At 41.8% G+C, this 27,772-nt stretch overlaps 1 protein-coding gene across 25 annotated transcripts in view; it reads left to right on the top strand.

Moving 5' to 3' along the window:
• Window positions 1-27,772, top strand: part of CCDC91 (coiled-coil domain containing 91) — a 344,415-nt gene that overhangs the window by 159,078 nt on the left and 157,565 nt on the right. For all 25 annotated transcript variants that reach the window (XM_070049574.1, XM_051850367.2, XM_051850358.2 and 22 more), the window contains one exon: window positions 13,075-13,152. In XM_070049574.1, the coding sequence (XP_069905675.1) occupies window positions 13,075-13,152 (78 nt within the window). The remainder of the gene's footprint in view (window positions 1-13,074; window positions 13,153-27,772) is intronic.

Raw genomic sequence — 27,772 nt, forward strand, 5'->3', positions numbered from 1 at the left:
TTCCTGTCATTTGTCCGCACCTCCTGTAGATCCCAGTGGAACTTTGTCATGGCCCATTGTCTACTACGTATTCTGTTCATTTCCCCTAGGAATCATTTACCACTCCTCTGAACTGTGTTTACACTCACTTCCTGCTCTCCTCCCAAGGGGAGAGTGTAAGGTTTTGAATGGCATTGGGCTGCTGAGCTAGGACTCTGCTGACTGCCCCGTGCACACAGTAAGTGTACATTCCTTTGCTGCTGCTCTTCCGTCTGCTGGTGTTGTACTTCAGCAGACTCATCCACCACAATGCCCCAGATTTAGCTTGAGAACGCAGTCTGGCTCCTCCACATGGATGCTGGGGACCCCAGTACTTGATCCGTTACTGCTGCCTCCCACCAGGCACGTTAGCAGGAAGTTGGATTGGAGAACAGAGCGGGGACTGGAAGCATTGCGGTCAGATACAGGCTGTGGGCATCCCACTGGGTGTCTTACCTCCTGCACCAGGTGCCTGGCCCTGGTTTTGTGTTGTTTACTGTTTCATTACTTTTCCTTGAGAAGGCCCATTTAGTCTCCTGCCTGGTGAGCAGAGTCCAGGATAGTTAAGGATGATTTCTGGGGCTCCGCATTTACTCACGAAACTTGGAGTAACTTTGCTGTGGTGTCCTGGACACTTGGTGTATTGCCCTCTACCTAGACCCTCTACCTAGAGAACTGATCTCTCACAGCTAGCTCTACAGGCAATGCATGGGGCAACCTCAGAGCTCTGCAGGGCTCTGAGGTTACTGTGTCTTCAACAACAAGCTTTCTATCAACACTTCTGTTAGCCTTCCTGTCACCTTTACTTCCAGAGGCCTTGCTGCTCCCAATCCTGAGTGTTTGGAGGTTTTTGTGTTACTGTTAAATTGTTTCTCCCCTTTTCACACTCTGAGTTCACCTTTGTTGGTTTTGCTATTACAGTTAGCACACGCATTTTTGTGTTCTGTCAACTTTAACTCCCATTGTAGCTTTGTGTTCCTACAAGTAACACACAGCAGAAAGGAAGACCAAAACTTCTCTTCATGGGCTTTCATTGTATTGGGTCTCAGCAGTAGTTAGTATCTGTATATACCCCCTCTTCTCTTGTAAGCATCTGGTATTATTGCTGCTGTTAGTGCATTTTTGAGACCTCCGTTAAACCGCCCATATTCCATTTGGGAGAGGTAACTTGGCTAGACACCAGTCGTTGTTTGTAACACACGGAAGCACCATCTTATAAGGAGATGTGCCCTGTTGTGTTCGTGTGCTGGGTGTCTTGGGAACACATGGGACGAAATGGAAGTGAGGCCTTTCTGGCTTGTGGGCTAGTGCAGGAAGAAGCTCTTCAGGGAGAAGGTGGTGTATGGTATGCCAGGGCTGCCATAAATTATCATGAAGTTCATGGTTTCCAATCCCTGAATTCTCTTTGCTCTCAGTTCTAGGGATTGGCAGGGCCCCACTACCCCTCAGCTTCCAGGGCAGGAGCTTCCTTGGCCCCTGTCAGCTCCTAAGCTCTGGCAGAATGACTCTGGTTTCTGTCTCTTCCTCCCATGTCTCTTGTCTTCCCTTCTTTGACCTTAAAATGCAATCAGTCATTGGATTAGGCCCCCCTAAATCTTAACTCATGGATCCATAACTTGATACTATCTGCAAATAAGGGATTCCTAAGTACCTGGGATTAGAACTTGGAACAGACTTTTTTTTTTAGTAGATTTTTATGTATTTATTTGAAAAGCAGAATTAGAGAGTGAGAAAGATCTTCCATCCACTGGTTCACTCCCTCTTTCCCCTGCAAGTGGCCACACTTAATAGATTCACCCAGATCTCCCTTTTGGGTAGCAGGGTCCCAAGAACTTGGGCCATCTTCCGCTACTCTTCTCATGTGTTAGCAGGGAACTGGATTGGGAGCGGAGCAGCTAGGACATGATGCAGAGTGCGTACAGGATGCTGGGATTGCAGGCCATGTGGCTTTACCTGCTATGCCACAATGCTGGATCCAACGGAGCAGATTTGAAGGGACAGAGCTTAACTTACAGTTTTCTTCTTGGCCACTCAAAATTCCTTTCCTCTACAGTGCAAAGTATGTGTACCAAGACCAAATGTCTCTGGAAATCTCATCGTACTGTATTGCATCAGCTCTATGTCCAAAATCTCATCTAAATATCATTGCACAGAAGTCCCAACTGTCAGCAGCTAAATTATCTAAACCAGGGTTCAGTGACGCATGGGATTGATTGGTCCTGGGGTAAAATTTGTCTCCATTAGATCTGCAAAATTAGAAATCAAAGCATCTGCTTCTATATATAATTGTGTTACAGGCATTGCATTCCCATCTGAAAGGGAATGTAAAAGAAATAAAGGAATTACCAGTCTCAAGCAAGTTTAGAACCCAGCAGGGTAAAGCCCTTTGTCTTCAAGACTGACAGTAATCCCCAGTGTCTTGATGCTCTGCTTCTGGCCCAGTGGCTCTGTTTTTTTGAGCCCATGACTTGCAGCCACAGCACTTAATGGCCCCAGCTTGGTCTGTGCCTGGGTCTGTGTTCCAGGTCAGTTGCCCTCTGTGCTCATGCTTCTGGCTTTGTCACCTTTTGCACTTGCAGCTCTATTGTAACTCTCTGCCTGTGGCTCAGTCAGCCTCTGTTTCTGGGCTCATCACTTTGTTCTGTGTACCTCCAGCTCTATACTCAGACTCATCCTTTGATCTAGAAGATTGTGCGTATCAAGGTTTGTTTGTTTTTATTTATTTATTTATTTTTTTTGACAGGCAGAGTGGACAGTGAGAGAGAGACAGAGACAGAGAGAAAGGTCTTCCTTTGCCGTTGGTTCACCCTCCAATCGCCGCTGTGGCCGGCGTGCTGTGGCTGGCGCACCGTGCTGATCTAAAGCCAGGAGCCAGGTGCATCTCCTGGTCTCCCATGCGAGTGCAGGGCCCAAGCACTTGGGCCATCCTCCACTGCACTCCCGGGCCACAGCAGAGAGCTGGCCTGGAAGAGGGGCAACTGGGACAGAACCTGGCGCCCCGACCGGGACTAGAACCCAGTGTGCCGGCACCACAAGGCAGAGGACTAGCCTATTGAGCCACGGCACCGGCCAACGTATCAAGGGTTTTTGATGGGAATTGCATATTATGAAAATACTATGCTCAGATTACAGAAATAATTTTTTTCTAAAGCATAAACTTATCTCTTAGTTGCACTTTCCATGAACTGAGTACCTTGTCGCGTCATCAGGCTGTTTCCTCCCTGTAGAATCGAGGAAGTCAGACAGCCTATCTTCATCTCATCCCATCCTGTCCCCTTCCACCAAGGCTTACTGTAACATTCTCAAAAACCTGGTGGATCTCTATTAAAGTAAAGAGGAATTTTTGAGACTAAATGAGTGGATTTTCCACAAGTCTTCCCTGGATAACCCTGTATCTATTCCTGTCTTCTGCTGAGGTGGCTGTTGGAATCCATAAGCCAGTCATATACCTAATCTCCTCAGCAAATTTCTGTGGTCATGCCCTTGACCTTTTTCCATATCACAGTTTTGCAGTAGTGGATTGTCTAACTCTAGTATGCAATATAGTTAGACTAATAACCTCCCATAGCAATCAATGTTGGTTGCTATTTGCCTCTTGCGTTCTTCCTAAGTTTATCTCCTCCTTTTTGTTTTTTACTACCAGCAGTAAGGGGAAACTAGGCTGTATCCTCAACACTTTGCTTAGAGGTCTCCTCAGCTAAATATGGAAGTCCATGGCTTAGGGGCTACTTTCCATCCAGCAGCAGGGCACAGGTCAGCCCAGTTTCTCGTGGTTTTATAGCAGAGATCCTCTCCTAGCATCTCAGTTACATGCTCCTGACTTGCTTCTGGGACCTCACTAGAAGCACCTGCAGTGCTGCTGTTGCTAGTGATAGTGTGTTCAGAATGGCCTGTCTCCTCTCTGAGGTGATGGGGGCTCTCTCTAGGACGATCTGGTGTCCACTTCCTCCTTGGCCCTCACCAGGATCGCCTTGAATGTCCACAGTCTACCAGTGCCTTCTTCTGGGCCATCGAGACTTGTCCACTCTGGTGCCAGGACTTCTTCCAGCCTCGCCCCTTACTTACCCCCACGGCTTTCACTTCTTTAAGTTTAATTTGCTACAGCAGCACTCACTTTTTGGTACCAAAATCTGTGTTCATTTCCTAGAACTTCTAGAAGATTCCTGTAAATGTGGTGGCTTAAAACACCAGAAATTGGTTACAGATGTCAGAAATCTGAAGTAACACACTGGTAGGGCCACACACTTTCGTTAATACTTCCTTACTTCTTTGAGCTTCTTGTGGTGCCTGGGAGTCTTTGGCTTGTGGACGTGTAACTCCATCCCCCACCTCAGTTTTCAAATGCCCTCTGTCCTGTATCTCTGTGTCCCACATGTCTGTCTTGTTGTTTTATAAATGCCCCATTAATTAGACTTACGGCCAATGCAGGACAATCCATCTTATGGTGGGTAACATGTCTTTGAAGACCCTATTTCCAAATAAGATTAAATTCACTGGTACTAGGCATTATGATTTAGACAAAAGCTTTAGGGATTAAAGTTCAACTCACTACAAGCACCAGAGATGGATTTCAGTTTACTTAAATATGTGAAGGTGAATGACAATAACAAGAAAGTGCAGAATATATAGTAATTGAAACATTAAAAAGTGGTTGTGATTATTAAGCCACTCTGCTTTTCTTGATCAAAGTGTTACCCATATTGATAATTTTTGTTACTAGAACGTTCTGTTACCTGAGATTAAAAATAAAACCAGACTTTAGAGAGGAGTCTAAAATGTGAAAAGTCATACACCCAGAATTTGAGAGAGGTTTCTGTCGTGAATGGGACAGTGTTTTTGGATTTTCTGTATGCATGCAGGACGAGTGTTGTCTTGAGTATCAGCGGGCTGGACAGCCTTCCTTGCTGTTTGGATGCCAGCCTCTGGAAGGGCAGAGTGGGGCGGGTTTGTTGCCGTGGTCCTGATCCATGTGAGTAGGTTCAGCCTTGCTGTGGATTGCAAGCTGTGTCTGCTCTTCCCGCCTCCTCCCCACAGTTCTTCCTGGTTAGGGTTAGCATTAGGGTTAGGGTTAGGAAAGGGTTCCTCCTTTCTCCTTCACCCTTTGCTTCCTGCTTTTCGCCTTTCCTGTTGGTTCTTTTTTCTCCCTGCTTTCAGCTCGAGTTGCTTTTGGGCATCTGCCTCTCAAAGCACCTCACCTTTGATGATCTTTACAAAGTGGGACATCAATAATAATCTTCAGAATCTGGTGCCCAGTGGGGTTGGTTTCCTTCCTTCCTTCCTTCCTTCCTTCCTTCCTTCCTTCCTTCCTTCCTTCCTTCCTTCCTTCCTTCCTTCCTTTCTTTCTTTCTTATTTTTTTATTTTTTTATTTTACTTACTTATTTGACAGAATTACAGACTGTGAGAGAGAGACAGAGAGAAAGGTCTTCCTTCCATTGGTTCACTCCCCAAATGGCCACGATGGATGGAGCTGTGCTGATCTGAAGCCAGGAGCCAGGTGCTTCTCCTGGTCTCCCATGCGGGTGCAGGGCCCAAGCACTTGGGCCATCCTCCACTGCCTTCCTGGGCCACAGCAGAGAGATGGACTGGAAGAGGAGCAACCGGGACTAGAACCGGCGCCCTTATGGGATGCCAGCGCCGCAGGTGGAGGATTAACCTAGTGAGCCACGGTGCCAGCCCCTTCTTTCTTAACTGGAGCATTTATGATGACACTGTGCTGTCACTGCAGTCACAGTAGTGACAGAACCAGTCCAGTCAACAGAGTAACCAGGGTCTTGGCCAGGGTTTGGCTAGAGGCTGCGTTGCTCCGGCTGTGAGAGCTTTGGCCTCTGTTCTTTAGCTGGAGGAGGTTGGGAGATTGGCAGAGGAGGTGGGGACATGACAGTGACAGGAGTAATGTCACTGTGGTGGTCAAGTATCAGCTGTGACCAGTTTCACTTGAGCGGTTGTGTTTATCATCAGAGAGATGCATGCAGTGTGACCCATTTATTCAATCCTCGTATGCTGACTACCAATTCCTTTCCTTCAAGTTTTGGCTTTGGCATGTTTGCAATCGTCATGTTTGGGTTTTCTATATTAGCATACAGAAAATCAGTTATTTCTGTGCTGATAGAAGCCGATTGTGAGGTTCTTTGCATGCCTTCATCTTGTATTTATTTAGGAAAATTCCAAAAGTTTGCTTTGCTGTCTTTTTTTTTAAGATTTTATTTATTTGAGAGGTAGAATTAGAGAGAGGGAGAGATGGAAAGAAAAGTCTTCCATCGACCAGTTCCCTCCCCAGATGGCCACAATAGCTGGAGCGAGCCAGTCCAAAGCCAGGAACCAGGAGCTTCTTCTGGGTCTCCCATGCGGGTGCAGAAGCCCAAGGACTTGGGTCATCTTCAACTGCTTTCCCAGGCCATAGCAGAGAGCTGGATCGGAATAGGAGCATCCAGGACTTAAACTGCTGCCGATAAGGGATTCCGGCACCACAGGCAGAGGCTTAGCCCACCGCACCTCATCGCCAGCCGCACCGTCTTATTTTTATTGAGAAGATTCAGCAAAGCCGATGGTTTTGTTTCTGTCTGCTGATAAAACCCTTGCAGTGTGTTAGGATGGACATTAAAGGAATGGGACCAAAGATTAAACCTAAGCCTTTGAGACTGAGAATTATCATAAAGGGACAGACACATCTATGAAAGTCATCTATTTCAGTACTGGGGCAGTGGACTGTGGCAAACGTGCTTTAACTTGGGCGTGTAGTGTTACTTCGTACCTTTAGAATGATTTTTACGTGGTTATTTTTCTTCAGCTTTGTATTTGGCTAAAATAATTGAAGTAGTCTCTGAGACTGGGAAATCGTTTGAAGGATTTGTCATTTGCTGTTACTTGTTACTGAGTGTATAGAGAGACTCAACAGTGAGATGGAATAGTGAAGCAGGAATTGGATGCTTATTCATGGGAAAGACTTCCAGTGGCATTTGTAATGTTGTGCCAGGAAAACCTACTTTCATTGCAAGGATCACAGCTCCCTTTAGGAAAGCACTCAGGCTTGTTGGAACTGTCAAATGGTGGGGAGGGACACTGAGTGTTGGAGAGGTGTTTGGTTGTTTTTTCTTGCGTTCTGACAGAATGTACACACGTACATTGTTTTTGTGCCACATTGGCAATTACAGTTATTCCATATTCGTGTGCTGGATTCTTGACATTTCACTAGGGGAAACTTTTATGCTGTTTCTATTGCATTGGTTGGGTGTTGTCCTACTATCTTTATTTTGATTTCTTCCTCCACAAATTTCCTTTTGGAATATCTGGAGGTGTTTATGCCTGCCTTCTCCAATAGAGTTGATTAGTTGTTGTGAAAGAGATGTAATCTTGTGGCTTCAGAGAAAGTGGCAGTGAAATCTGCATCGGAAAGCCTTTCTCAATGAGGCGGCATTAGTTTTAATTTTGCTCTGGTCACTAATTATAGCCTGGCTCCTGGTCAAAGAATTTGGAAAGTGGGAAGCAGCTGCTTTCGAATAGGTGGGCTGTAACGGTTGGTTGGTCTTTGGAGTTTGTTTTTTATCCCCGCACTTTTTTTTAAAGTGTTGTAATAATTCATTCCAAGCACATCAATCAGATGCTGGCTTTTAACAGTCTGTGTGGCAGGGTATTCTGTTGCTTTGCATGGATTAATTTATTAGAGATGATTAGTATGGGTTCTACTTGGCTTGGAAATGGCTAACAGTAATTGTATGTGAAGTTAGAAATGTTTATCGATTTGTGTCATAATTTAAGATTTTTAAAAAATCTTAGTTCATATATCTGAATTGAGTATTGCTATTGATATATTAAAGGTAGTAACGTAATTAAAAAAAACAAAATTGCCTACGTAGCATTTTCTGTAAAGCACCTATTTTTGTTGATTATGTGGTTCATGTTTATGTTTCTATTCATAATTTTTTAGAGATTTATATAATTTTATTTGAAAGGCAGAGTGACAGGGGAGAGACAGACGGGGTGGTGCAGGGAAAAAGAGAGCCTGATTGATTTCTGTCCCTTGTTTAATTCCCCAAATGCCTGCAACAACCAGGAACAGGGCCTACTTGAAGCCAGGAGCCGGAAACTCAATCTGGGTCTTGAACGTGGTTGATCGGACCCAAACACTTGGGCCTCATCCACTGCTTTCCCAGGTACTTTAGCAGGAACCTGAATCAGAATGGGAAACAGGACTTGAATTGGCATGCCTATAGGGGATGCTGACATTGCAAGCAGCAGCTTAACCTGCTGTGCCAAATGCTGACCCTAGCAACAAATATTTTCTGATTATCATTCATGTTCAGGCATATTAAGTACATGAGACTTAGATATATCTAAACATCTTGACAAGCAGGAAGTTGGGGTTGGAGTGGTTATGAGTAGTGTTGGATTGATGGAAATGTGCATCTGATAATCTTAGAAAAACATTTTACTTTGCATCATTTTTTTCAGGTAAAATCTTACGGTTGGTAGTAATGAGCTAGTGAATAACTATTTTAGGTTTTACTAAATGTGAACAGTTACGTGTACTGTTTTTGTCAATGAGTGTGATATGTGACCTAGGATTTTGTGCATTTCATACAGAAGAGAAACCTAATGATGAAGAAATGGGAATACATTTTAGTAGTTTAGTTTTCACAGAACAGTTTAAAATACACATTGAGATGGAACTCATTTAGGCTTTGCCTTTCCCTGTTTGAACAAATCTCCTTGACCCCGTGGGGGCCCCAGTTTGCTCATTTCTGAGTGAATGCATTGGCTTTGTATAGCTTTGAAGTCTCTTCTTGTTAAAAAGTTGCGTACTTTTATTTAAGGTGAAGTACTTTCCTGAGTTTTCCCTTTCTACTGATGCTTTGGGGTTTGACATTTTGAAAGAAAGCTATCTTTGTGGTTGGATTTGTGTTTAACTACTTTGAAGATAGGTTGTAAAACTTTGGCTCAATATTCTTGAAATAAAAATTTCAGTTCTGTGTATGACTATTTGGTTTTTCTTGGTGTTTTTCTTTTGGTATCTGGGCAACCTGGTGTGTTACAATGTGGTTATTTGATTGCTGACAGTGAGTTTGAAGTACTTAAAGGAGACTGATTGATGTAGTTGTAGCATGCTGCATCGAAATGGCGTTCAGAAAGTCAGAAGGCTAATCCAGCTCCCTTGATTTAACAGATAAAACTTAAACGTTTACTATATGTCAGAGGAAGGACCGTCGATCACAGTTCCATTGATTGGTTCAGCAAACATCTTATGTGCCTGTATATTAGTCTCCTTTTTCCAAGACTTTGCTGTAAATTACTTTTGTTGCATTTGTATTTTGATGTCAAACAGCTATCTTTGAAGAAGAAAGTAAACATACTTCTCACTTCCTAGGTGTATGTAGCCTTCAAATCCAGCCCATTCTCTGTCTTCCCTATTCAGTCCTTGCTAATTGAACTGACACTGTGTGTAAGGTACCGTTGGAGACACACATATTCAACATTACACGAAGCTTCACTTTTTCTAATAGAACTCATTGTCAAAAGTTGAAATCTTGCTGGTATCTATGTTCTCCACACCATTCCAGGTACCATGGTGTTCAGAAGGTGGCTTCATTATCTTTCCCATTCTAGTTGATAGAGACAGGCAACAGAAAATAAATGCAAAGCATTTGATAGTAAAAGGTGCTATGTAGAAAAATAAAGTATGAGTGATAGTGATGGGTGTGCACCATTGTATGTAAGAATGGTCAGCGGAGGTTTTATGGTGAGGTTCATTTGAACATGATCTCTGGAGGAAGTGAACATCTATTATATGGGTGTGGGGTGGGTTAGCAGGTGAAACTCAACATCCATAGCAAGAGCGATCCTGAGTGTTCTGATAATGAGCAAGGAAAGACCAGGCCACGGAGGGAGTTAGGAAGAGAGTGATGTTGGTTTTGGGCCATGGGAATGATGGTAGGTTTTTTATGTGAAGCAATGTGAAAGCCATCTGGGAATTTTGGACAGATGTGTGATCTTGCTTTATTCAGATATTTGTTGACCACCCACTGGGCTGTTTTAGGCACTGTGGACACAGCAGCGATTAATTCCTGCCTCTTCATAGAATTCATGTTCCAATGTGTGATTGGGCTTAAGTTTTCAAAGGATTTTTCTGATTACTAGGAAAAAGGCTGGGGTCTTGGTGACAAGGGTGTTCGTATAGTACTCCTGCTGAGAAATTAGCATAGTGTAGGCCAGAATGTAGCAGTGCATAGGCTGACAGGTGTTCAGCTTGTGGATCATGAGATTAATATATAGATTCAAATAAACAAGTTGAGAACAGTGCCCGACACACGTTTTACTTATCATTTAAGAGTTAAAGAATTAAAAAGTTAGAACCAGTAGGATTTTCTGAAGACTATGTGTGGATTATGAAAGATTAAAAGAAAAAAATTAAAAAATGATTTCACAATTTTTTTGTTTTTTGTTGCACTAGCAGTTTGGTAGAGGAAAATGAAGAATTTGACATTGGACTTAACTTGGATATTTTATTTTTTAGATACCCGTGTAATAAATAAATCTGGTGGCAGTCAGTCTTAGCAGGGTTAGAGATGTAAATTAAGGATTTATGGATCGATATTGTTTAATGTAATAGAATTAAGATTAATTAGAGTTTGGTAAAGTTAGAGGTTCAGTGCTCAGGGAACGCCTGCATTTGGGAGCTGGGGCCATGAATGGGAGCCTCGGGAACGGGCTGAGAAGGAATTTGCTAGAAAGAGAACGAGTGAAGGGTCCAGTGATGGAAAATATTTCGCAAAGGAAGGAGTGGGTTGAGCAGGATTATGGCAGCAACAGAGGCTGCTGAGTTGTGAGTCTTCACATATCTTCTTGAAAAATTAGAGTAATTAAGATAGATAAAAGAAAAACCTACGAACACCACCTTCAACCAAATACTGAATGGCAGTAGTTACATGAAATTTGGAAAACACACGGTGGGACTAAGCCACCGAGAGCAGGAGGGTGTCCACGTGTCACATATCATCCCTGCTGATGTCAGCAGAGGGGCGAGTGAAGACCCTGGATCCTGAGGACCCAGGGGATCAGACGTGGCCACCCCAAAAGGAATAGGGCCCCAGCAGAAGGCAGCTCTGGGAAGACAGATGTGAGGACAGTCGTGGAATCTGGCAGAGTGCTCTGAGCCCACAGCTCTCTCGGGAGACCCAGAAACAGTAGCCCTCTGAGAGTGCAGAGGAATAATGACAAGTGTTAGAGACGACCATGGAACACAAGAGAAAGAAGCCGTCCAGGTGCTGAGGGGGAGGGGTTCGGGGAAGTCAGATGTCAGCAAACACTGAGAAGCTGATGACCTCGATGCAGCACTGGTGTCACCGTGTGACAGAGGCCCAAGAGGAAGCCCTAGACCCCGGAAGCCAGGCCACCCCTCTTTCAGATAAAGGAATGCATTTTAAAAAGCTCTTCATTAACTCTTATTTGTGCCTGTATCCGAATCCCGCTCAACTATTTTGTATCTCCAGACACCACCCTTTCAAAATATTTATTTATTTGAGAGGAAGAGTTACAGAGGAGAGAGAATCTTCCATCTACCAGTTCACTCCCCACATGGTGGCCCTGCCAAGAATCTGGAACTCCATCTGGTTCTCCCATGTAGGGGGCAGTGGTCCAAGCACTTGGGCCATCTCCCACTGCTTTCCTAGGCACATTGGCTGGCAGCTGGAATGAGTGCAAAGCACTTGGGACTCAAACCGCCATTCTGATGAGGGATGCTGACATCTCAGATGGTGGATTAACCCACTGTGCCCCAATGCTGGTTCTTCCCTCTCTTTTTTGTTGTCATTTTATTGTTTTTGTTTTAGTCTTGTATGTTGTTAATATTGTACTGAAAACTGAACTGTGCGCTTGTAAATTGGAAAGATGCTGTAGAATGCTAGCATCATCCAAGGAGAGTTCATCCTCTCCCATCCTAGGCAGGTACGGTGTATCCAGTGGTTCCCACTTGGACCTGTATTAGAAGCACTGGAGGAGGAATCAGAGGTGTGGAGCCAGGCTTGCTGCAGTGACAGGGTCACCTGTCTGTTGGTCCAGGCCAGGAGTTGTCCGTGGTCCCAAGCTTTTGTAATCTCACCTTTTGGTGTCTTTGTCCTTTATTTTGTTCCTTCTTTATCTCTTACTGGCTCAGTACTGTCCCAAAACTGCTAAAGACTTTTTTATTTGTTAAAGTATGCTTTCTCAGGGCCAGCATGACAGGGATTAAGCCACTGCCTGTACTGCTGGCAGTCCTATATGAGCACCTATTCAAGTCCCGACTGCTCTGTTTCTGATCCTGCTGCCTGCTACTGCACCTCTGAAAGCAGCTGAGGGTGGCCAGAGTGCTCGCGCCTCTGCCACCCATGTTGGAGACCCAGATGGAATTCCAGGCTCCTGGTTTCTGCCTGACCCAGCCCTAGCTCTTGGGGCCGTTTGGGGAATGAAACAACAGAGACAAGATTTTTCTACCTTTGTCTCTGTATCTCTCTCTGTCTCTGTGACTGTGCCTTTCAAATGAATTCAGTCTTGTCTTAAAAAAAGTACCTGGGGGCCCGTGCTGTGCATTAAAAGGTAAAGCCACTGCCTATGGTGCCAGCATCCCTATATGGGTAGCAATTTGAGTCCTGGCTGTTCCACTTCCCAACCAGCTCCATGCTAATGCCCTTGGGAAAGCAATGGAAGATGGCCCAAGCATTTGGACTCCTGCATCCACAAAGGAGACCCGGATGAAGTTCCTGCTCCTGGCTTGAGCCTAGCACAGACCAGTGCCCTTGCAGCTATTTGAGGAGTGAATCAGAGGATGCAAAAAATCTCTCTCTCTCTCTGTCTCTCTCTCTGTCTGCGTCTGTCTCTTTGTCTCTCTCCTCTCTCTGTAACTCTGCCTTTTAGATTAAAAAAAAAAAAAAAGATTTATTTATTTAAGAACCCTTTCTCTGTTTTCTTTGCATTATTGGTGTGTCTTACTAGACGTCTAAGGCATTCGTGGAGTAAAAGTTGATGGTTTTATTATTTTGAAAACAAAACGGTAACAAATCGTGGATTTACTTTCTGTTTTCTTTCAGGATAAACATAAGCAAGAATTGGAAGACATGAGGAAGGCTGGTCATGAAGCTCTCAGTATTATTGTGGATGAATATAAGGTACAGGGTTGATAGTCTGTTGCTTACTCTTTTTAAACATGGGATGACTTCAGAAACAATTTAACACACACAGGCATGTGTGTATGAAAATATATTAATAGTAAATGCATAGTCTAATCTTTGGTATAAAAATTCCTTTTGTTTAACCAAGAAATATTCATTGAAAGTATACTTGCGAATTTAGGAAGGTGATGCTAAATAATATTTTGGACTTGAGAAACACAGAATATTTGAGGATACAATATTGACAGGTGAAGTTGAAATAGGAAATGAAACTTTTTATTTTTATTATTAATTTCTAATGTCTGCCATGACTCCACTCATATTCTTTAGGGAAAAAAAATTAAAGCATGATGTAAGTCTGAAACAGTATTAGTCCTTTTAAGGAAAATTTATATTTTTAAATTGTTTTGAGATGGGCAGGGGAGAGAGATGGGTAGCCTGAGAGAGGCAGAAAGATACCAGTTCACTCTGCCAAAGGATGGCCACAGCCAGGGCTGGACCAGGTGGAAGTCTGGAGCCTGGAACTCAGTGGAGTGCTCTCATGTGGCTACAGACACACAAGTACGTGAACTGTTATTGCCTCCTGCCTTCCGTGGCGTGCATCAGCAAGAACCGGGAACCCAAAGCAGAGCCAAAGACTCAAACTCAGACATCCCCCACACTTTCCCCAACCAGATTATACGGACATGGGTGTGATGGACGTCATTGTCAGTGATAAGTACTGAAAACTGACCGAGTGTTTACATTTAAGAACTGGTCTTATAACTCTTTGCAGATTCTTAATTATTTAAAACAAAGTGAGAGTTCAGTGTTAAATCCCCACCCCCTCTAAACTGCATGTTAGAGTATTCTATTCAGAGTAATATGTTCTTGTGGAAATCAACCTCAGACATTCTCTGCAGGGGTATTCGCTGTCAGCGGTTTGACGTCCATCCTTTTCTTCATATTTACCTACACATGGGCTGGTGCCGTGCTGTCCGGCTTTGTGTTGCTCTTTTAAAATGTTACTCTCCTCACCTCACCACTCTCTCTTCACTCTTGCTGTGTTGACTCGGTGTGATTGGCAGATATGTTCTTGTCAGTACCTGTAAACTTGTCCTGTGTCTGTCACTGGCCTGCAGTAAGTATACTGTAATTTAATACATGTAGAGATGGGCCTCTTAATCTTTGATTGTTAATGATTAGCATAAATGTAAAAACAAGTCTGCCTGCTCTAGGTCGAGTCTGGAAATTTCTTAAACCGTATCATGAGGCTTGTCCAAGTTAATGTCATTTAGGTTAGTTGGTAGTTCAACGTCAGAAAACCTTACCATCAGAAGTTACTTGCAGAAAGCTGAAACAGAAGTAGATCCAGAATTTATGTGAAAGAGCTTTTTTTGTGTAAGCCTAGAGTATTGAAATAATTTGCTAGGTATTTCTTGGGACCTTCAAGGTCATTTTTGTGACCATGCTCACTACCTGGAGTAACTCCTGTCCATCGCTAGCAAGGTAATTTTAAAAGTACCGTGTTCTTATGGCTGCAACTCTTGACTTTTTATAATTCTGTGGACTTTGTATTAATATAAACTAGCTATATAGTTACTGAGTTGGGGAGACTGTGTTAATATGGCTTTAATATAGTATCTGTTTTGAGCTATCTTCTATTTTCCCTTAGGCTAAGATTGGGAAGAAATAAAGTATTTTGGATATAGACTTAGTCTCCTTCTTGAAGTGATGTCGTCTTGAATAAATATGTTTTTTACTTATCTTTATTCTTAACTGTTTTCAAAGTGTTGCCATTGCATGTATTACTCTTTAAGTACCTCAGTGTTTGATACTTTACATCTCTGATTTATTGTGACTCCACAATACCTATTCTGGTGCAAATGTTTGTTTATGTTACATAAACATTGGCACATGATGAGGTTTAAATGGTATAAGAAAACTTTTAAATGTTATTTGTCAATGTCATTTTGACAAAAACCTGGTTGAGAGTTACATATTTCATATATTTCTCTTATTAGCATTTAACACTGAGTTAAAAAACAAGAATTAAAAGTTTGAGGAATTAAGTGTTATGACTTAAGTACAAAGGATTAGGATTATAATCCTATTGCCTAGAAAATTAAATTTCTCATAGCTTATAGTCAATTTATATTCAACACATACAAATAAATTCTTTTAAGCCAGTAAACTAAATATAATACAGTATATATGGCTTTTCATGTTGATTTATTGATGAGTACCAGATCATGGCTAATAACATTACGATATTCTGAGGAAAAATATCAGAGAAGTTGCTTACCAACTAAGTGTGCTTTTAAAAACGTGTTAGAAGTCATCTGGCGCAATAATTTGGGGAAAATGAAACAGTTCGGATAGGAAAATTAGGCACTATTTTCCTGCTAGATTCAATTAGATGTCTTTCTGATTTGAGTGTTGATGGTTTGTGGCATGTTACGGTACAGGAAGAGAAACAACAGTTTTTTTTGTTTTCTTTTTTTTCTTTAAGATTTATTTATTTATATATTTGAAAGAGTTATACAGAGAGAGGAGAGGCAGGGGGGTGGGGATTTCCATCTGCTGGTTCACTACCTGGTTGTTCACAATGGCCGGAGCTGGGCCGATCCGGAGCCAGGAGCCAGGAGCCTCCTCTGGGTCTCTCATGCAGGTGCAGGGGTCCAAGTAGTTGGGCTGTCTTCTGCTTTCCCAAGCCATAGCAGAGAGCTGGATCAGAACTGGAGTGGCCAGGACTCAAACTGGCACCCATTTGGGATTCTCACACTGCAGGTGGTGGTGTTACCTGCCACGCTGCAGTACCAGCCCCAACAATTTTTTCTTCAATTTGACGTTCATATGTGAGAAGATCTTTTGATATTTAGCATGCTTTTTTTTTTTTCACACAGCAGGTTACTTTTTATTAATTTTTTTTTTTTTTGACAGGCAGAGTGGACAGTGTGAGAGAGAGACAGAGAGAAAGGTCTTCCTTTTGCCGGTGGTTCACCCTCCAATGGCCGCCATGGCCGGCGCGCTGTGGCCAGCGCACCACGCTGAAAGCTGTATTTTGTTAAAGCATATGAACATTTCTTTTTTAAGATTTTCTGCTTTTATTTATTTGAAAGGCAGAGTTAGGGAGAGAGAGAAAGGGAAAGACAGAGACAAAGAGGGGGAGAGGTCTCTTCTCTACTGGTTCACTTCTCAAATGGCCACAATGGCTAGAGCTGGGCCAGACTGAAGCCAGGAGCTTCTTCTGGGTCTCCCATGGGGGTGCAGGGAACTAAGTACTAGGAGCATCTTCCATTGCTGTCCCAGGAACATTAAAAGCGAGCTAGATTGGAACTGGAACAACCAGGACTTGAAGTGGCACCCATATGGGATGCCGGCATCACAGAGGGCAGTGACTTGATCCGTCACGCCACAGTGCCAGCTCTAGCATATGAACATTTTGATGAATGAGTCATTAATAATTTTCCCCCAAACCAAAATACCTCTAGTTAATATTGCTAGTATGTGAAGATTGTCTTTGCATTTATTCATTCCTTAATTCAACAGATATTATTAATTATCCTCTTTATGCCATGAACTATTGTAGATTCAGCAGTGAACAGAATATTCAAATCTTCATTTTAGTGGAATTGAGATGCACAATCCACTCTTGTCATGCTGCTCATTGAGGTGCAACTCTGAGTTAGCCATGTGGTTAGCCATATGGTCAGAAGAGGGAATAATAGGTCTCATGTACTGTTGGGCTAAGCTGCAGAAGGGTTAATATATTAAATATGGTTTTGACTTAAAAATATTTTCACCTCATAGCAGGTTTAGCAGCATCATTGTATGCATTGTACCCCTAAACCCCGTGCACATGCACACAGCATATTCAGGAAGAAGGGGACCTAAAGCCGCAGCCGTCCTTGGTTAACCTCTCCCACCTCTACAGGTATTTGCTCAAATATGAAATGGAAGGGAGAAATCTGCTGTCATCTCACCACTTGTCCTGGCTTCTGGGGATCTTAAATCCCTGTGGTTATCCTGGACTGGGTATGATCAGTCACCTTTGTTTTAAGTTAAGAGGCGGTTAGGAGATTAAAAAATACTGTTGGTATGAATGTAAACTGGAACAACCATCATGGAAGAAAGTATGGGGAGTCCTCGGAAATCTGATAATAGATCCACCGTATCACCCAGCCATTCTGCTCCTGTACATTTACCCACAGGAAATGAAGACTGCCTATGAAGGAATTACTTGTACACCTGTGTTTATAGCAGCTCAGTTCACAGTAACTAAGATACGGAATCAACCCAGATGTCCATCAACAGATAAGTAGATAAAAAGTAATGTGGCATAGATGTATGATGGAATACAACTCAATCATAAAGGAAGTGAAATCCTGTCTTGCAGCAAAATGGATGTAATTGGCCACCATTATGCTTAGTGAAATACGCCAGACCCATAAAAGACAAATACCGCATGCTTTCTCTGACTTGTGGTAGATAATATATAGAGCATAAATATGCACACACACACATGCACATACACGTATATATGAGGGAAGCTGTCATCTTGGGACTTGGGTATTGTTTGTACCTGTTGAGCACTGGTCTTTCTACTGTTATTTGCTGATCTCTATTTACTGGAACCTTAAGCTAACTATGTTTATAAATAAATTTAAAAAATGGCAAAAGTTAGATAAAGAAAGGGGGAGGGTGTTGAGGATGTATCACTGTATTAGAATTTTATCTATGAACTACTTGTGTTCTCTTGATATTAAAAAAATTCAAAAGCACATAATAAAATATTGTGTATGTTTAAAAAATACTTCATTCGAAAATAAAGTAAAAAAATAGCAAATAAAGTACAACAAAAAATAAGAAGTTTCTTAAATAATGCTAAAGGAGATTGATTGATTTTGCCTTAGTTTTGCTTTCAGAAATGTAGTGGAACATAGGCCTTTCCTTACCTTTCTTACTGAGTACAGCTCCATATGCCTGGCTGTTATAAATAGACGTAGTCCCTAGAAGTGAGATGAATGCAGACGACCAGAAACCATGGGGCCCAAGTAACCACACTGTGTGGCTTCACTTTGTGCCTTACTTGTATTGAGTTGAGTTACTCAGAAATACCAGCGGGCACAGGTGAAGCAAGCCTGCCCAAATACCTGCTCTCCTTCCAGGTGACTGGGAAAGCCTCCATCTAGCAAGACAGGAGTCTGCTTAGTTAAGTCATCCTACTCCCGTCAAATTCTTCAGCTGTAGCCTGGTAGTGAATGTTTGGTGCAGCATTTGATGTGCTGCTTGCAATGTGCTCATCTCATACCTAAGTCCCTTGGCAGTAGGTGATGGCTTGCTTAGCTGGGTCCCTGCCACCCATAGCTTTGGCCTGACCCAGCCCTGGCTGTTGAAGGTATTTGGGGAGTGAAGCAGTAGACAGAAAATTTCTCTCTCTACCTTTTGAATAAAAATAAAGAAGAAAAACTCTAAGCTTATCCTTACCTCTCTACCAATAAATGCTTGTTAAAGGGAGCACAGACATCAGCCTTCATTTTCCTGGGAGTGGGAGACAGGGTTTTGACTTGGGCTTGATAGTCGTCGTCCTGCTCAGAGTCAGGGTGAGCCATGGAGCATGCCTGCGCCGCAGCACTAGCCTGGTGTTGCTGAGGTGGCCCTTCCTTTCCCTATGGGGAAGGTATCCTGCCTAATGGGATCCCGGATACCCATTGCTCAGAAGTGATACGGCCACTCCATTACAGGGGAATATAATGTGGCATCCTTGTATCCTCCCAGCCTGGTGCTGTTCTCAGTGGAGGCCTGGTGACAAACTGAACTCACAGCCATGTCTAGCAAGAACAAGGACGTCCTACTCTGGCTGCCCAGGGAGGCAGAACTGAGTACCTGGGCTCCTGCTCCTGCTGGTCCCCATTTTCCTTTTGCTGTAGTGATGTCTGATCACAGGTCAATATCACTACTTCTACCAAGGACATCTCATCTTGAATGGGGGAGGTGTGGAGCAGATGCTGGCACTGAGCTGCTCCCAAGGATGGAATTCCCTGATAGGGATATCAAAGGTTTGGCCAGGGCTTTACATTATCCCCAGTGGAAACAATCATCATAAAATAGTTTTAACAAGCAACCTAAAAATACTTCAACTGGAAAAGTAGGATACATTTAAGTCTCAGTACAATAATAGATTAAATAAAAAATAATCAGATGAAATCCTAGAAAATTATATAGCCAGACAATGACTTGAGGGGGAGCTCAGTAGTAGACTGAAGGAACAGGAGAAAGAATCAGTAAATTTGAAAATGGAAACTAGAAATCATCCAATTTGAACAGTATAGAGAGTTCAGGTAGAAAATAAAAAACAGCAGGAACTTAAGAACCTGTGGATTGGTAACAGAAGTTCTATAGTTTATATCAAAGACCCAGAAGGAAGAGAAAGTGAGCAAAGCTTACAACAATTTGAAGTAATACTGGCTGAAAATTTCCCACATTTAACAAAAGACATAAAATGACTCATTCAAGAATCTGATTAAATGCCTAATAAGATAAACCAAAACAAAGAAACAGGCAAGACCTACAATGCTGGGTACACTGTGGCAGTAAATTTTGTCACCTTGGGTGAGCCATGATGTCCAGATATTTGACAGCTGTTTTCCAGGATATCTTTGTGAGGGTGTTTTTTGGGGTAAGATGAACAGTTATATCTGCAATGTTCACAGTAAAGCATATATTACCCCCCTGACATGGCTGGGTAGCATCTGAGGGTCTCAAGCCTCAAGAGAACCCGTGACCTTCTCTGTGCAGCAAGGAATCCTGACAGCAGATTCCTCTGGGTTTCAATGTGCAGTGTTAGCCCTTCCTTCGGTCTCCAGCCCACTGCCCTTCCCTGAAGATTTTGAAATTGCCAATCTCTTTAACTGTGTGAGCCAACTTCTTAAAATCTATCTTGAATACACACATCATAGCCAAACTTCCCAAAACTAAAGACAAATTCAGCGTCTCGAGAGCAGCCAGAGGAAAATGACATTTGATCGACAAGAGAAAAGCAGAATGATGGTAGATTTTTCATCAGGAACCATGGAGGCCAGAGAAAATGGAAAAGTGCTGAAAGAAGAGAAGCGCCCGCCCAGAATTCTATATCCAACGAAAATATACTTCTGGACTGAGGAGGGGGTGCCCGGTACGTTCTCAGATTAAGAAGCACTGAAAGAATTTATTGTAGCATGTCTCCTCCAAAAGAATGGCTTACCAGTTATCTAAACAGAAAGGAAATGATAATTATAGGAAAGAATCTTGGAACACAAGGAAAGAACAAAGCAAAGAGCAAAAACATGGGTACATGTGATAGTCTTTGCTTCTTTTGAGTTTCAGAAATGACATTTGTGGATGCAGAAATATAATGCTGTCCAATGTCCTCAGTATATAAAGGACATTTTTTTGTAAAAATGTTCCATAAGCAGTGGATGGGAAAGAATGTAAAGGGCAGTGAGGATTCTACAGTTCATCCTGAATGGTAAAAAACCAGACTGGTAGTGCTGTGAGTTATCAGGAACGTTCCTAGTTTATCTAATCCTCAGTCTATAACCTATCTCAGGAAAAAAGACAGTAATGTCTTAATTAAAAAGAATTTGAATGCAGGACTCTTACATTGTTAATGGCATTTGGAGCTAGTTCCCATTTATATTTGTATTTCAAAAATGATTATCAGTTTAAAAAGTAATAGAGCTTTTCCCCAGTTATCATTTTGACTTCTAAGAACATAAAAGCAGTCTTTAATTAGGCTAGTGATAGTCCTTTAATATTTTGTAATATTTACTTAAAAAATTTTTTTTTTATTTCTTTGAAAGGTGGGATTACAGAGACAGGAGGAGATCTTTTGTCCACTGGTTCATTTCCCCAAATAGCCGCAACAACCTTGCTGTTCCAGGCTGCATCCAAGAGCCAGGAGGCTCCTCTGAGTCTCCTACCTGGGTTCAGGGGCCTGAGTTCTTAGGCCGTTTTCCCCTCACGTTAGCAGGCAGCTGGATTGGAAGTGGAATAGCCAGGACTTGAACTAGTGCGCATTTGGAATGCCAGCATTACAGGCAGCTGCTTACCCCACTATACCATAGTGCCAGCCCCTGCAATCTTTATTTTTAATAGCCTTGTGATACAATTTCTGTATGATAAAATTCACCTAGTGTTTATAATAGCTTTTATTTTATTCACAGAATTATAGAACCATGATCCAAATCTTAAGTCTTCCTCACCTAAACATGAAACCTTGTACCCATTAGTAGTCATTCTCTTCTCTGTTGTAACTAGTCCTACCCCAGCCCTATTAACCTGCTAGTGTACATTATATTTCTGTAGATTTGTATCTTCTGGAGCTTTATGTAAATGGAATCATAGAATTTACAGTATTTTGTGACTGACTTCCTTAACTTAGCATAAAGTTTTAAATTTCATCTGTTTTTTTCAGTTAAGACATTATTCAATTTTTATAATACCTCTCTATGATATATCTATCACTTTGCACTTACCTTTTCATCAGTTATGGAGTCTTGCATTGCTGTATTTTTTTCATGTTATGAATTAATCCATGTGGATATGTATTTTTATCTCTCCTTTGTTTAAGTAGGCTTGGAAAGTACTGGGTCATATAGCTAACTCAAAAGTTTAACATTTTGAGAATCTGCCAGAATATTTCCAGCTGCCAACAACTGTGGGTTCCCATTTTTCTATATCCTCATCATCACTTATTTTCCATTGGAAAAAAAAAAGCCTTAGCTCTTTTTGGGGGTTTGAGTTGGAATTTAGGTCTTTTACACATTTGGAATTCGTTACTGACTGTGGTGTGAGAATGAGGTGCAGCTTCATTATTTGGTGCATGCGTGTCTGGTTGTTAACAACACCACTGTTGAAAAGACCGTTCTTTCATATGGAGTTGTCAGAGCATCCGTGTGAAAAACATAATTGTACTCTTCATGGAACTGTTAGTACCGACTGCTTTGATGACTTAGCTTTGTGGTGCGTCTCAAAATCGGAAAGTGTGAGTTGTGGGACTTTGTCCCTTTACAGAGTTGCTGTGACTATGTTGGATGCCTTGCATTCCCATTTGAATTTTAGAATCTACCTGTGAATTCTTCTGAAAATCTGAGTAGGATTAAGATAATCTTGTTTTCCAATCCACAAACATGAAATAGGTTTACGATTATATTCATTTTCATTTATTCTTTCAATAGTATTTTGTACTATGGATTGTTTTCTTAGATATCTTAATTTCTTGTTTTGTTTGTTCATTACTAGCATATAATAATAGAATTGATTTTTTTAAAAGATTATTTATTTGAAAGATTTACACAGAGGGAGAAGGAGGGGCAGAGAGAGAGGTAGGTAGATAGGTCGATCTTCGATCTGCTGGTTCACTCCGTAGACGGCCACAGCAGCCGGAGCTGAGCCGATCTGAAGCCAGGAGCCAGGACCTTCTTTGGGACTCCCATGTGGGTGCAGGGGCCCAAGGACTTGGGCCATCTTCTGCTTTCCCAGAGCACACCAGAGAGCTGGATGGGAAGAGGAGCAGCCGGGTCTCCAACCAGTGCCCATATGGGATGCTGGCAGTGCAGGTGTGGCTTTACCCACTACGACACAGTGCCGGCCCCAATAGAACTGCTTTTTACATGTTGCTCTTAGTAACTTGTTTACTAGTTCTCACAGTTTTTTGTGTATTGCTTATGATTTTCTGTGTGCAGAGTCATGCCATCTGCAGTAGAAATCATCTGAATGCCTCTTCTTTCTTTGCCTTGCCTCAGTACCTAACTGAACCTCCAGTAAAATTTGAATTCCAGGTGCAAGGGTGTGCAGCTCTGTCTTTCTCATGATCTTGGATGGGACGACATTCAGTCTTTTACCAGTAGATATGATATTAATGACAACTTATTCATAGTTGGCATTTGTAAGATAGAAGAAGTTACCTTTTATTTCTATCTGGTTGAGTATATTTAACATGAAGACTATAGAATTTTGTCAAATACTATTCCTGTGTCTATTGAAATGATCTGTTTATTTTCTTCACTCTGTGAATGTGTGTTCTGATTCTTTTTTGGATGTTAAATCAATCCTGCATTCCTGGGATAGTCTCATTTGGTCACGGTCTATAGTTGTTTTTATATGTCAAAGGAATCATTTTGCTGGTATTTTGTTGAATGTTTTTGTTTCTATATTCATGGGGATATTGGTGTGTACCATTTTTTGTGCTGTTTGTCTCGCTTTTATATCAGTTTGATATGTGTCCCCTTGAATGAGGTGGGACATGTTCCATCTCCTTTTATTTTTGAGGGGAGACTTTGGAAGGGTTTGAACTTAACTCTTCTGTGTTTTCTGAAATCCACCAACTAAGCTATGTTGTGTTGTTTTCCTTTTGGTAAGTTTTTGAATTTATTCTTTTTAATTTTTGTAGATCTGTTCACATTTTCTATTTTCTTCCTGAGTTGGCTTGGTAATTTTATCTTTCTAGGGATTTGTTTCATCTGAGTTATCTGATTTCTTGGTATGTAGTGATTTATCATATTCTCTTAAAATCTGGTTCGTATCTGTAAAGTCAGTATTGAATTCCCTTTTTTTGTTCTTGATTTTTGTGGCTTGTGTCATCTTTTTCTTGTTAGTCTAGTTGAAAGTTTATTAATTTTGTTGGTGTTTGCAAAGAATTTACTGTTGGTTTTCTTCACTTTCTCCTTTTTTTTATTTTCAGTTTAATATGCCTAGTCTTCTGCTTCCCTTGAAGTTTGTTAGTGTCTAGCTTGTTAAGACGGGTAACTGGGTTACTGACTTGATACCTTTTTTTTTCTTTTTAAATATGGGCACTTACAATTATAAGTTCCCTCTGAACCTGATTTTATTTTCCATAACTTTAGTATATTATATTTTTGTCTTAATTTATACATAATGTTTTCTAGTTTTCCTTTTGATTTTTTTTTCTTGACTTACAAGTTATTTAGGAGTTTGTTTAGTAGGTCCTCTCTGGATATGTGTTTTCCACATTTCTTGCTGTTGTTGATTTCTACTTTTATTTCATTTTGGCTGGAGAATTTATTTCTACGATTTAAGTTATTATGCCTTATTTTATATCCGTCCTGTGGAGTTTTCCTCGTGCAGTTGAGAAGAATGTATGAGTATATTCTACTATGGTTGAGTTGGATGGAATATTCTTTAGATATCTGTAGGTCCATTTGGTTTCGCTTTGTTTAGGTCTATATATGTTCTTAATAATCCTCCTAAGCATTGTTGATTATTTGTCTACCCTGCTGTAAATGTTTCATGAATTTTGGATAGTTTGACACTTGTGTGTTTTTAGTTGTTACTTTGTGATGGTTTGACTCTTTGATTATTATGTTTGTTTTTAATAATTTTAATAACTCAAGATTTTTTGTTATAATAAAGTTCATTTTTTCTTTTTTTTAAAAAGATGTTTTTTAGATATTGAAAGTTAGGGCTACAGAAGAGTAGAGCAGAGAATGAGAGAGAGAGAGAGAGACAGAGACAGAGAGAGACAGAGAGACAGATTGATCTTCCATCTGCTAATTCACTCCACAGATGACCACAATAGCAGGGGCTGGGCCAGGCCAAGGCCTCATTGCTCAATCTGGTATTTAGAATGTCTATCAAATTTTTCATTTTTGTTGTACTTTGGTTGTAGAATTTTTCTTTGATTCTTTTGTTTAATTTTTACTTCTTTATCTCATATATTTTATAAGGTAAAATGATCATACTTTCTTTTGATTCTGTTTCTGCATGAACTGATCTCTAGGATAAATTCCTAGGAGAGCAAATTCGATTAAATATTTACGCACTTCATGGGGCGTGTGTTGTGGCACAGTGGGTTAACGTCCTGGCGCCAGTTCGAGACCCGGCTGCTCCACTTCCGATCCAGCTCTCTGCTATGGCCTGGGAAAGCAGTAGAAGATGGCCCAAGTCCTTGGACCCCTGCACCCACATGGGAGACCTGGAAGAAGCTCCTGGCTTCGGATCGGCACAGCTGCGGCCATTGCAGCCAATTGGGGAGTGAACCATCAGATGCAAGACCTCTCTCTCTGTCTCTCCTTCTTTTGTGTGTAACTATGACTTTCCAATAAATATTTAAAGATTTATTTATTTATTTGAAAGACACAATTAGAGAGAGGGAGGGAGAGACAGAGAGATCATCCATCCACTGCTTCATTTCCCAAATGGCTGTAACAGCTGGAGCTGGGCCCATCCAAATCTATGATCCGAGAGTTTCTTCTGGATCTTCCACGTGGGTGCAGGGGCCCATCCTCTTCTGCTTTCCCAAGACCATTAGCAGGGAGCTGGATGAGCGAATTGAAGCAGGCAGAAGTCAGACGGGTGCCCATAAGTGATGCTGGCACTGAAGACAGTGGCTGAACCCACTGTGCCACGACACCGTCTTCTAAAAGCCAGCACTCTGTTCACTTAGGAAATAAATAACTCACGGCAGATTGAAATTCTGTTAAAGTACAGAAGAAAACAAACTTGAATCTAAGCTAACCTGCTTATGCCAACTTTTCCTGTAGTATTGACTTAATGTTATTTCTTTTTATATTTTTATATCCAGATAACTAACAGCAGTAAACAAAGTGTAGATCTTGGAAGGTTTGCATAGGAGCATGCCACATGTGAGATTACTTACTGCTAGTTAAATTGGTCTGTTTCTTGAAACTGTCGTTTTCCAATATATGCTTAGACTTCTCAAGGTCTTATCATGTAGTTTTCACTATCACAGGTTACTGCCATTATGTAGAATGTCTTATTTTTGGAGATCAGGAGTAGCTATAGCAGTGTGATACTTTGTCTGTTTAACACTACATTCAGTAGTTGTCATTGATTTGGGTCTGCCTTAAGTCTTTGATTGTCAACTTTTTGCGCCACCTCAGAAATTGCTTGTGTGGTATTTTAAAAACTCATACACCAGTGCAGGCTTCTTCCCTGGAAGTTATGAATCCATTGGTGAGATGGGGTCTAGCTACCAGTATGTCAGTTTTATGGAAAAACGGAATTAAAAGATAACCTTCTTTCGGAACAGAATTTTTGTTACCCACGCATATTTTTTTTTGCTTTATCAGAACAGATTTATTTATTTATTTGAAAGTCAGAATTGCAGAGGGTGGGAGAGATGGGGGGGAGAGGGGAGGAGAGGGAATATCTTCCATCTGCTGGTTGACTTCCCATGTGGCATGAAGGGCAGGCCATAGGCATGAGCTTCTTCCAGGTCTCCCACATGGGTGGCACTTGGACCCTCATCTGCTGCTTTTCCCAGGCTGTTAGCAGGGAGCTGGGTCAGAAGTGCATCCGCCAGGAAGGGAACTGGTGCGCATGTGAGATTCTGGCATCACAGGCTGCAGCTTTACATGCTAGGCCACAGTGCAGGCCCCATTTTTTTCAAAATACACATTTTTCACAAACATTTTAAAGACCTAGTATTAATGGATTTAATTTATTTTTTTTTTGCACCAAAATAGACTTACCTTCTGATTCCACTTTCTGTGAACATTTTGGAATACCCTTTTGTATATTCTAAAAATTAATCTACAACCCCAAGGAAATTGTTGACTGTTGTCTTATTCCTTCATGTTTCTTTATCAGTTTATTCTATTTCAGCTTGCTTTGCCATTTTCCCATTGTTAAAGTCTAATATTGATCTGTCCAGGTTATGTAATTATGTGTGCATTTGTACTACACCATTGAAATCACTGAGAGCATTTTCTTTTTTTTTTTTTTTTTTTTTTTTAATTTTTTTGACCAGCAGAGTGGACAGTGAGAGAAACAGAGAGAAAGGTCTTCCTTTTCTGTTGGTTCACCTTCCAATGGCCGCTGCGGCTGGCGCGCTGCAGCCGGCGCACCGCGCTGATCCGAAGGCAGGAGCCAGGTGCTTCTCCTGATCTCTCATGCGGGTGCAGGGCCCAAGTACTTGGGCCATCCTCCACTGCACTCCCTGGCCACAGCAGAGAGCTGGCCTGGAAGAGGGGCACCGGGACAGAATCCGGCGCCCCGACCGGGACTAGAACCTGGGGTGCCGGCGCCTCAAGGAGGAGGATTAGCCTAGTGAGCCGCGGCGCCGGCCAGCATTTTCTTTTTTTAAAAAAAGATTTATTTATTTATTTGAGAGGTAGAGTTACAGACAGTGAGAGGGAGAGACAGAAAGGTCGTCCATCCGCTGGTTCACTCCCCAAATGGCTGCAACGGCCGTAGCTGAGCTGATCCAAATCCAGGAGCTTCTTCCAGGTCTCCCATGCAGTCGGAAGGGCCCAAGGACTTGGACCATCTGCTGCTTTCCCAGCCATAGCAGAGAGCTGGATCAGAAGAAGAGTCACCGGGACTAGGACCAGCGCCCATAATGGGATGCCAGCGCCACAGGCGGAGGATTAACCTACCGCACCACAGCACTGACCCTGGGAGCAGATTCCGCAAAACAAAATTGAAAGAAACAGACTCTAACATAAAAAAACAGGTGTAAACAACTGCCCTCTATTTTTGAAAATTAGGAAAAATGACTTTCAGCTTTAGCTAAAAAATAGGAATTTGTTGTACATCTGGCTATATATTTTTAAAAATTAAACCTCGTTTGCCTTAGTGCAGGATAAGTGATCACAGTAAAAATGGATGAAAA

The sequence above is a fragment of the Oryctolagus cuniculus genome, chromosome 9 (assembly GCF_964237555.1).
Source record: "Oryctolagus cuniculus chromosome 9, mOryCun1.1, whole genome shotgun sequence".
In the NCBI taxonomy this organism is placed as follows: domain Eukaryota; kingdom Metazoa; phylum Chordata; class Mammalia; order Lagomorpha; family Leporidae; genus Oryctolagus; species Oryctolagus cuniculus.